The 11,817-nt window shown below is 38.0% G+C and overlaps 1 protein-coding gene across 1 annotated transcript; it reads left to right on the top strand.

The window, feature by feature from the left end:
* The first annotated feature begins 1,821 nt into the window (after positions 1–1,821).
* Positions 1,822–11,300, top strand: LOC105054939 (uncharacterized). The gene is made up of 9 exons (XM_010936590.4): positions 1,822–2,079; positions 2,186–2,432; positions 2,636–2,785; positions 6,059–6,116; positions 6,251–6,343; positions 6,604–6,702; positions 10,029–10,120; positions 10,390–10,449; positions 10,543–11,300. The coding sequence occupies exons 1-9, from the start codon at positions 1,928–1,930 to the stop codon at positions 10,810–10,812; spliced, it is 1,221 nt and encodes a 406-aa protein (XP_010934892.1). The 5' UTR covers positions 1,822–1,927; the 3' UTR covers positions 10,813–11,300.
* The last annotated feature ends 517 nt before the right edge of the window (positions 11,301–11,817 follow it).

The following is an 11,817-nucleotide window of genomic DNA, read 5'->3' as shown; positions in this document are numbered from 1 at the left end:
GTTAGGCTAGAGAAGTGTTGAGATAGAAGATAGGACTCGTAAAAGAAGCCCCATGCCAAAATTGTTCTCAATGAAAATTCTCGGATGCTCAAATTAGTCCGACATTAGGAATAGATTACCAAGCAACTCTATCACCTTACACTTATAAGATAATAAAAAGGGTGAAAAAAAAGGACAATACTGAACTTGCAAACAACAATCACAAACATGCATAAGAAAATATCCTTGATGCCTATAAAATTTTTACCTATGAGGAAAAGATGGTCCTTAACCTTAAATAAGCTATAACTTTATTTTTCATGAGTCGTAAGTGAGAATTGTTAGCTATATTATCACCTTCTATTGATGTTAGTTCCTAGCTAGAGGCTGAGGTCGGCTGGACAAAGTAAATTGAGGTCGTTGTTAGGCTGGAAAAGTGTTGAGGTAGAAGATAGGACCTACAAAAGATGTCTTTTTGTGGGGATTATTTTCGGCAAGACCTCTCCAATGCTTAAGTTAGTTAGTTACTAGAAATACTGGAAAGAAGAGAGAGAGAAGGCAGTTCGAGAGCCTACCTGGGTCTCTTGATGCTCCCAATTTGTAAAGGGAGGCCAATGGAAGTTGTTTTCCACAGTATGCGGAGGTCATAATCTTAAAGATTGTGCTTTGTGCACCAGATATGGCCAAGATGAGCTGTGTCACCTCATAATTTTAAATATATTATTAGGATTATCATGATTTGATACTAATTCCATGCGGAACCATCATCGAGAATCGCAGAGAGATAAGAGTTTGACTTCACCTCAGCTAATAGTCGAGGTAAATAGATCGGTCACACATGAAGAAGGTCCGTCTCGAATTCGATCGAGGTCAGCCAGTTGTCCTCGTAACACTCTCCATCTTTTTACAAAAATAAGAATATGACAAATATACTTTCATTTTTTATAACAAGGAAGGCTTCCTAGAAAGTATAAATACACTTCTATTTTTTTATTTATTATTTATGTAACTCAATCCATGCATTTTTATTTTAGATGCATCATAAAGTTTGGTGCAATATGTTCGACAAGTAAACAATGATGACTATTATTTTCCTTGTTGCATATTTAACTTGATAGAAATATTTTTATTTTTTGAGTCATTGCATTTTTCTTATTTCTCCCAATTTGCAAAATATTAGTAACAAGTATGATGTATATGCATTATAAACAATTGGTAGGGCCAAACTAAAACTTGAACTAAGTGGTGGAGTTACCAATCCACAACAAATCTTATTCCAGCAAGTTCAGGTTTCACACATATAGATGTGGCTATAAATGGATCAACTCGACTTCTTAATCTATTAAATGGGCCGGGTTTAAGTTTAGAACTTTGACTCATTTAACAGTTAAATTGGGTCGTATCTAGACCCTTTCAAGATCTCTTTAATCTTTTTCAGATTCATTTAACTTGCTTAAAACTTGTTTAGCTCGTTTAACCCAATCCAATCCATTTATCAAGTGGTTTATATTACTCAGATCAGGTTATCAAATAGTTTATACAAATGTGGTCAGATTACCTTGTTAAAAAAATGGCAAATTCAGTTTTGAAATTTTAACCTGTTTAATAAATATTGGGTCTGCGTTCACAGAGTTGATCCTCTATACTTCCACATTTTATACTCTATGCTACTACTATATAATGTGAATAAACATGGCAGGAATCCTGAATGCAAGGGGATTCCATAGAACGCCATCAGTTGGGAAAAACAAATCGCATTTTCACATATAAACCCCTGTCCGACTTAATATTATCAAACTCGGGCACGCGAGGACCCATAAATGACTTCCATCCCGTCTCCGAAACAAAATCCCGAGACCCGACCGATACGCGCTACCGCTGCCGAGGTTTTGCGAGGGTTCTCTCCCCCGCCGAGAGACCCCGAAAGAGGAGCTCCGAGAGAAAAAAAATGGCGATGTGGAGGGCCAAATCCCTTCATTTCTCCCTCCGAGCTGCCCTCGCCTCCCTTCCCGTCCGCGAAGACCTCCTCTCTCCTCCCCTCCTCCTCCTCCGCCGCTACCGCGCCGGCCGCCTCCACCGCGACGATTTCCCCTCCTCCAGGTATAGAAACTCTACCCCTATCTTCTCTCGATTCCTCCTGTCGTGTCTTCTTTCTCTTTGGATCTGGTGACGAGTGGCTTGCGTGGGCCGGGGAGGGATGGGGTAGGTACGAGCAGCTGGCGACCCCGACGAACTGGGGCGTCCGCATCGTGCCGGAGAAGAAGGCCTACGTCGTGGAGCGGTTCGGAAAGTATCTGAAGACCCTCGATTCGGGCATTCATCTCCTCGTCCCCTTCGTCGACAGGATCGCCTACGTCCACTCCCTCAAGGAGGAGGCGATCCCCATCCCCGACCAGTCCGCGATTACCAAGGACAACGTCAGCATCCTCATCGATGGCGTGCTTTATGTCAAGGTATCCAATTTTCTTTTGCTTATGGATTATCTCGTTTCATGCGCAATTCCTCTAATTGTTATTGCTTAAAAATGCTATTTTTGCCGAGTTTGTGTGATTATGTTGGTGTCTTTCTTGATCTTTTGTGAAGTTCTTTTTATCTCTCTGGTGATTTGATGTGGATTTGGTGGTCGGTTTCTCATTGCTCGTGAGAATTTTTGCAGATTGTGGATCCATTCCTTGCTTCTTATGGTGTGGAGAATCCAATATTTGCAGTGATTCAGCTGGCACAGACAACGATGAGAAGTGAGCTGGGAAAGATCACTTTGGATAAGACATTTGAGGAGAGGGACACACTCAATGAGAATATTGTGGTATGATTTCTTTATTGTGGCATTCTTTGCAGGTTCTGTTCTCCCTTTTTTGTGTGTCAGTGTCTGCCTGATGGAAATTATAGTGCTTTTAGAAGAGAAACATTTTTTTTAACAAAAATTTTTGTTAAACTTTATTCTTACTGCAGTTTCATATGTCTGGAATGATAATATTGGAGACCATGAAGTTTCTTGCTTCTCCTTGTAGACTTTAAGAAATCAAAACTCCCGTACCTGTGCATGCATGTGCACTGTTGTGGAGCGATAAATGTACTTTGACTCTGTGCTGCTAAGTTTCAAAACCCAATATAATGTAGCTTGTATCCTTTGGAGTAAATGGAGCACTGATGCAATGTTTCCAATTTGAAGGATGATTTATAGAGATGAAGGCCAGATCAAGTAAACAGTTATCAGTGGTGAGAAATTAACATGAATTCACAACCCACTGATGCCCCTCAAACCCATTTCATCACTGATGATGTATTCACAACTCACTGGTTAACATGAATTTAATGTAGCAATTCCAATTTATGGAGTTGAAGAATCAATTTTGCTCAAAGAAGCGTGTCCAATGAACTATCAAAGTGCTTTGTTAGCATGTTAGTCAATGCTAGCAGTTAAATTCCATTTTCCCTATTGTAGCAAAAAAATCCATTGTCCCTTCTCATCTTGTTATTGTAAAAGATTATATGAAAATTATAACTTGAGGTAAAGGAGCATGTGCTTCCATGAAGAAGATGTGATCTAGTGCTTGCGGTTCAGTAGATATACAAGTATTGCATACAACTATCATCACTTCTTATAATCACGCACAACTGCATAAGTTTTCTGAGATTATACAAGATACATTTAAGGGAGTTATGAGAAGATGATAACTGAAGCCCAGCAAGAACGACCGTTCAGCTCTATGTAATAAGAGCGGAAGGAAATGTTGGTGTTATTATTAAGCATTCACAAAATCCACCGCAGGGCCTTTCATGTGTATTTGGATTAAATTATGACTGTCCTGCCACTTAGTCAATACTAAGATATCAACTGTGAGAACATAACCATAACATTATTCGCACTTTGAAAAGTGAGATTGGCTTCATTGTCAGAGATTTGCAGGGTAGAATCAGTCATCGAAGTGTATACCCTTGCTCATCTCGGGTAGTGGTGGCAAGGGATTTTTGTCTGTTGCCAGTTGCAACACGATCACAATTAGAGACGAGCTCCCTTCCTATTAACCAATCAGTTATATAATGAATTACATATTCTCTAAGTGCAAGTTGCCTTGGTTAGTGCAAAACTAAATCTAAATGAACTAATTGTTGTCTGGAACATGGTTTGTTCCATACTTACCCGACATGAGTCAGGTCCAGACTTGTAAACATCAGCCTACTTTCAAGTTAAATCATATGTAGGCTAAACTCTCATATATGATACTCTCTCAACTTGACCAGAGCTGTACAGGATTCTATTCAAGCCCAAACTAAACTTAACCAAACTTATAGCATAAATTTGTAATTGTAACTAAACCAATTTGACCCGATTAAACACAACCTATGTTGTTTTTGGGTTGAAAATATAAACCTCTTGTAGCTATATTGGATTTGGTTTTGAATGGTGGGATTCACTATTTCATCAGGTTGAATTAGGATTGTGTTGTTTGCTGGTTGAGTTGTGTCTGTCTTGGCCCTTAACCTAATTACTCTGACCCAAGTTGCACTTTGGCATGGTTGAAGCCACTTCACCATGCTTGATCTTTGATCTAGCTATCATCAGTCTGAATTTTTTAGGTCATTTTTTACATGCTTGCTGAATTGAGAACTAGCATAATCTGTACCTAGTTATGGAGCAAGTTGAAAAGAGACTAAGGAAAAGAGAGGAAGTAGGTGATGGGAGGTTAACTTCAAGGGTGGTTTTCAAATGACAAGATACATGGGTTAATTTGATTTTCCATTTTCAAAAAGTGAAAATTAACAGCCCATATGTAGTGTAAATGATTGTCAGCAGTATCAAAAGTTTGTTTCCTTGGCCATCATGTGTTTTTGGTACCCTAGTTTGACTAAGTTCCCCTTTTTGGTTCTCATTGGACATGTAAGCCATAGAAACGTTCTATTTTTGTTTTTGAGGCATTTTAAATGTTGTGAACATTGTTTGATTGTTTTATCTTGTTTCCTCAGGCAATGTGAGGTATTAATGGCTTAAACTCGTATGGAGCAGAGTATTACATATGTATGGGGTGGTTTTATATGCAGGAATGGTTTGGGTAATTTCATCTGTCAATTGTTTTGCCAGTGTTATAGGTAGAGTGCAATGTGAGAAACATATTGTTTAGCCTCATCTTTGGGTAAATAGTCGTGCATACACAATGTGAAACCACCAAAATAAGATCAGTGGTGAAACTCCTTGAATGTACCATGATATGGTTCTTGTAATTGAGCAAATTTATCACTGGTCACAGAGAAAGGACTCATTTGTTTCACCTCTTAAGGGGTTACTATGTAAGCATCTTGATTCCCTGAAAATGCAATCATCGGAACATATTTAATACCTGTCTACTGCATCTATCATACATTTGTTTTTTGCTATTCTTTTATTCTTGTCTTTATTAATTTGGCTACAAGCCTAGATGGCAGCTAACATAAGGTTATATTTGGCTTTTTAAGACTTGGTTACTTTAGGCTTTTAGCATTTCATAACCAGACGAAAAAGGTCTCCCATCTAGTTCTTGCAACTTTTTGGCCAAGCACATATTTGTTAATTCTTGCATTATGGAGTTTTCTTTCTTTTTTTCTTAAAAAACTCGTAGGAGAAGGAATTGGTAATTAGTACTACTTATAATGATGTCCTTCTTATTAAAGTTTTAGAAGAAAGTGATGAAGTGATGGTATAACTAGTTTCATAATAATATTCCATCTAGATCCTCTCTCTCTCTCTCTCTCTCTCTCTCTCTCTGCGTGCGTGCGCGCGCGTGCGTGCATGCATGCGTGCATGCGTGCGTGTGTACAGAGAGAGAGAGAGAGAAAGAGAGACTTGGCTATGCTCAAGTGGATCTCATTTGCTTTAAAAAGCCAATATAATACCTGTAAAATTTTAGAATCTAATTATTGTATTTTGTGAGCATTTTTCTCATCCTCCTTCCAATTGTATGGAGATTTAGACCAGCAGCTTTGGACTTTGACTAGGATGGCTGTGTAGCCATGAATGCATGCAGAAAACATGCCCTTGCTATTATTTTATTTTATTCTAGTGGGTTCGTCTCCAGTTTCGTGAAATTTTGTTATCTAACAGAGAGCAATTAATGAGGCTGCTTCCAGTTGGGGTCTTAAGTGTCTGCGATATGAAATAAGTAAGTACATGAAGTATGAACTGATATAAATTTCTTGTTATGTGATGTATCTTTTTTTGGGCTTTATAATTTTTTTTATCTATCTAAACCAAGCTGGCTTTGCTTGTTTGTCATGTTTTCTATTTTCTATGAAGGGGATATATCTCCTCCACCGGGAGTGAAGGCAGCTATGGAGATGCAAGCTGAAGCAGAAAGAAGAAAACGTGCTCAAATTCTTGAGTCTGAAGGTGTGTTTTTTTTTTCCTGGAAATTAATAGATTTTTGTGCTCATCATTGCTATACACTGTTACTGATTACTTCATTAGGAAAGATTTTCTTCAGTATGTCATATGGAACATAACATAAAATGTTAATGTTAGATATTGTAGGCAGTCATATGCATCTATGTTGCATCTTACAATGAAGCGATTTAATTGCAATTCTTTCATTCAGCCTTCTGTGATAATAGAAATACAAAATTTTGAGAAGTACTGTTTCACGTGAGCAGGAGAAAGACAAGCACACATCAACATTGCTGATGGAAGGAAAAGTTCTGTGATATTGGCATCAGAAGCTGCAATGATGGATCAGGTGAATAGGGCTAAAGGTATGTCATTCTGTTTTATTTTAGGTTGTTAGCTTTGGCTTATCTTCTTTCTGGAATTGTACCTGGCAATTCTCTCAAACCCTAATCATCCAATTCATCGTGATAGATGGTTATTTCCAGCTGTTGCATGTTGTCTTATTATGTTATCAATAGCGCATGTTGTCTTGTTATCAAAATGCCATGCTGACGATACACTTGCCAAATAGGCTAAGCAAGCTACTTCTGTATTTTATTGTAATTGTATTTTCAAAATCTGTTGTTGGTGCCTGCTCTGTGAAGCTAATTATGGATCAATAAAGCATTAGACAAGAAGATTTCATTTCTCCTCTTTATTTATGATGATTATAGGAGTTATTAGTGCATGCTATGCCTGGGGTTATCATGCTTTCTACGGTATCTGGATAAGTATGTTATTCATTTCAATTTTAGCTAACATGGAATAAAAAGAGGGTGAAATTTTGATGCCTTTCGATCTCTTTTAAATGTTTATATTGGTTAAGAATCAAAACGAGGGTATGCATATATTCTTATAATGGCATTTGATTTGCTAGGTTTTGATGTATAGGAAAATTTTAAATAGTTTTGGTGCTGGATAAGACATGATTAGTTTATCACCATGGAGGAAAGCAGATAAATGTGGCTTGATGGACTAGACTGGTTTCTTTGAAGGCTTCATACCACTGGTCAAAGTGGTGCACATTGATCAATCAAAAAACCTGCATGTTGGTTGACAAAGTTCTTACTTTAACATTTATAGGTTCCCTTACCCACCTGCATCCACAACCACCTATATGAGCAACAAAAAAGGGCTGTTATCTTCGGAGGCTTTTGAATGGTTGGGAGGAAGGGACTGTTCATCCTAAATTGGGGATAGAGTTTGTAGATTTAAAAAGTAGGGTGTGTTGGTTCTTGACATTTTGGACATGATGAACATGGCCTTTTTTTGTTCCAACCATAATTATTGTTGCTTACAAGCTCAGGTTGAGTTGACAGATTTTGTTGGAAAGCTGTTGTAAGCACTGGGAGGGTAGCATTGGTTGGGTTAAAAAAATTGATTGTTGGAAGATATAAAAGAGGGAGGGCTGAGTTGAAGACCAGGGCAAATTCTAATACATTAGCTGCTTGAAGGGACATAAGTAAGGGGCCGTGGATATGAGTAATATATTTAATGGGTTATTGATGAAATATGTCCAACAACCAACATAGGAGATGTATAAAAAGAAGAATAAGAGAAGAAGCAATGTTTTTAAACCTAGAGCAACGGAGATGTACAAAAGTAAGAAAAAGAGATAGAGGCGATGTTTTTAAATGCGGAGCGGCCTGGACAACTCAACTGGTTGAACTACCAACCAGCGAGATCTATGGTCTGGATAGAACCTAAACCTAATTCCTCCCGTAAACCATTCAATTTAAGAAAACCAGAAGAACCACTGGTTCGATCAGTGGACTGGCCCAAGTTTCCTTACCATTAAACCTTGGTTCAAACATTTAGAATTGGGAATTTACATTATTGTTTGATGGAATAGGAAAAGGCAACCATCATGACCTCTACCTCTTCTTCATCTTCCTCATGTGCCAATAAAAGGCTGATGCTGGATGGCTGGTACATGGCAGATGCTTGGCACTAGATAAGTATGCCCTCCTATATTTTTTTCAATCTCTCTGTCTCTCTCTTATCTCAGTCCATGCTGTTGGTGGATGCTGGACAACATGAGCAGCCAGCATCCACCAACAGTAGCCAGCCAGACAGCAACCTGCAACCTCTCTCTCTCACACATCATTCAGTAAGCCACCACGTCCCCCCCCAACCCCGCACGGGCGAAGGGCCCCTCTTGGCTCATCATTTTCTCACTGCTACCTATCCTTTCCGTGTAGAACTCTCAGAGGAATCCTTGCTAGTTGGAATTGGAAAGATGATCGCTTTCCCCTCTTCTCTTCTTCCTCCTTATCTTAAATCCTTTTTAGTTTTTTTTTTCTCACCTTTTTTTTTTAATAAAAAAAGGGTTATGATCTTTGGAATGGATTAGGTTAGATTTGATTTTCATTTGGATTTTTTAAACGATTATTCATATGTACTATAGTAAATTTCTGATTGTTAGCTTTGATGTTTTATGTTTAGGGATATAGAAAGAATGGATATTTTATTAGATTGATTATCATCTAAAAGGTCCTTATCATTTTGAAGAGAATAAGTATGGTAGTTATTGTTTTAAGCAAACATTGTATTTTTTTCAGAGAAATATTGTAATAAGGTAGTGGGCTTAAGAAAGTATCTGTAACTGGTCTAAATTTTAAATATGTGCTGGAGTGTAGGATGTATCAAGTCCTACAAAAATAGACATGTTTAGTTTGTCAGAAAAATGAGTATATAAAATCATCATTCATTTCAGCTCTTTATTTATGTATTCAATGAATGTAGTTTATGAGAACTGGCTTTAATTGTTTTGGACTGATAAAACAAATAATAATGTGAATTTTAAACGAGGAATATCTAAGAGAGATATTAATCTGTTTTTTGTATTAAAAAAATAATAATAAATATTTATTCATGATGTCACAGTTCAGTTCTGGTTGACCTGATGATTCAACCGGTAAACCATGACCCGATCCCTTTTTCAGTTCAATGAATGTCAGTTTTTCAAAACATTCGATAAAAGGCTGCCGAGTAAGCGGGAGCATGGTTCTCTAGAAAAAATGCAGAATAATTAATAGAAGCATTCAGCTCTGATAATAAATAGTTGCTCCTCTTTGCTGCTCACTATTAAGTTTATTTCTACTGCTTTTCCATGACAAGTACTTATCTACTTTTATCTATATAATATCATGCCTTGTAATCTTAGCACCAATTTTCGCATAATAAGAATATCTCAATCACAAAAGTTCCTCTATTCATATTGTTGGTGATATGCACCACATGGTGCACCATTGTTATATCTCGAATAGCTGTGGCTGGGTTGGTTTAATCCTTTCACTTCAATGTGGTCATATAATTTTGGCACAGCTTTTGCCATCCTGATAATGTTAGTGTCTGTTCTGTGATATTGCTTGTATTTTTGGTGGTCTTTTGCACTCAGATGGATTTATGCAAGTCAAAGGTCGGCATGTAGGGATCTTGATTGTCATTTTAAGCACGTATCTTATGGTGTGCATGCAACTTCTACCTTTTTACCCTTTTTTTCTTCCTTCTCCATGAAATTTCTTGGGTGTTCATATATAGTTGTCCACAACTCTGCTCTGGATGTGGATAATTTCTTTTGAAAGTAGGAGACATGCACTTAAAACTTGTTCAAAATCCACCCTGATGGATTTTATTCCAAATATATCAGGAGAAGCTGAAGCTATCCTTGCTAGATCACGGGCAACTGCAGAGGGACTTAAGGTGTTATCAGAGGCCATGAAAGCAGAGGGAGGTGCTCAGGTAAGACTTCCTTCAACTTGGTTGCTTGTTTCTTACCATGATGTACTTCTCACCATGAAAAATCAATTATGATAGAAGCCTCTTGGCTTTTCAGTGCTTTCATTTGTACATCTAGTCACTATATTGGCTTTACATGGGAAGCATCTACTGCATCACCACATAAACCTTACGAGAGATGCATGCCCAGATTTTGACATGATGTCCCTCTGGAACCGTACCTTTTTTTTCCTCCTGTATATCAGACTGTTGCTTCTTTTTTCCCCTTTCAGGCGGCAAGTCTAAAAATTGCTGAACAATACATTAAAGCATTTGGCCGCATAGCCAAGGAGGTGAAGCAACGAACCTATGATACCCAGTTGAAAGCTTTAAAATGTGGCTCACTCCTGATCTCTGTATCCTGCTCCTTATTGTTGTCATTGCAGGGAACTACTCTGTTGCTCCCTAGCACTGCCGATAATCCTTCTGCCATGGTAGCTCAGGCTCTGACAATATACAAAAGACTCAGTGGTGATAGTTCTAATGCTTCCCCCGGGGAGAGGGCCCAAATAGAAACCAAAGATGGGAGTCAAACTGATAGCCTTACGGGACCAGATTGGATGGAAGGTCCCTCTTCAGGTACAACAGGTGTCCCTAATACTACCGCCGATTCAAGTGAAAGAGTGTTTTCTCTCCAAAGCCCACCAAAGGATTGAATTAATTGTTGGTTTGCCTCCAATTTATAAGAACAACGTTCGGCTGCTCGATTTTGCAAGCACGTGATATGAGGCTTGTTAATTTGTAATTCCACTGTCTTGAGAAGTCCTCGAAGGTATTTCTACATTTTTGATACATTCTAGTGATGAAGAAGGTTAAGAAATTGCTTTGGAGGTCTTACCTTTGTGCAACAGATCCGAGCAGTTGATATTCAGACAGTACTAGAATTAGCGAATTCATATAAGGAAGGAAGAGAAAGAATTATATCCTCTGGAATCCATGACATCTTGTCTGTCTTAGTCCAGCCTATTCCACCAAATTCTTGGCTTTTCAAGTGGAACCCCAACTGGTGGGGAATAAAATTTGTAATTTTACATCATTATTTCCTGCCTTCTTCATTTAAGCTGCGTGGAGTTTGTCAAAATTGTAAGCTCACGGATTTGTTTTGAAAGTTTTTGCTAATAAATACCTTTATTGCAGGCGTTAAGTTCTGATGAGTGGTCAGAGTAAGAGCCACAGGGATTGTTTTGTGTTTCGGTTAAGTTTTAGTTAGGATGACTAGGTTGAGATGTAAGGTCGGTTGATTTCTCATGGTCATGGGATTAAATAGGTAGACTTGTATTTCATGCCTAGTTCCTCTGAAATTGATGGATTATGTAGTGATAAATTCATTCCTTAACCTCTCTTTACTGGATCCAAAATTTCCTTTCTTCTAAACATCTGTTTCTTATTTTTAACTTCATCTTGCAATCGCAAGGAATTTGATTCTGGAGCAAACTACAACCTTATACAATACAAGCTACATCAAACATGTATCAAAGTTGCGTAGTTTATCAATGCATTTTGAGTGATCCTAGAGTTGCCATCCAAACTTAGAATGTTTGGACCATGACATTTTGATATATGGTTTGAATGCATGACCCAATCCAGAATGTCAAAGTGCTCGAGATCAGCATGCTGGAGGGCAGCCAATAGAGAAGACGAGATGCTCATCCTTTAATAAC

Source organism: Elaeis guineensis, chromosome 12 (genome assembly GCF_000442705.2).
Source record: "Elaeis guineensis isolate ETL-2024a chromosome 12, EG11, whole genome shotgun sequence".
Lineage (NCBI taxonomy): Eukaryota > Viridiplantae > Streptophyta > Magnoliopsida > Arecales > Arecaceae > Elaeis > Elaeis guineensis.
The sequence above is the reverse complement of the archived record's forward strand: the minus strand, read 5'-3'. Positions and strand labels throughout refer to the sequence as shown.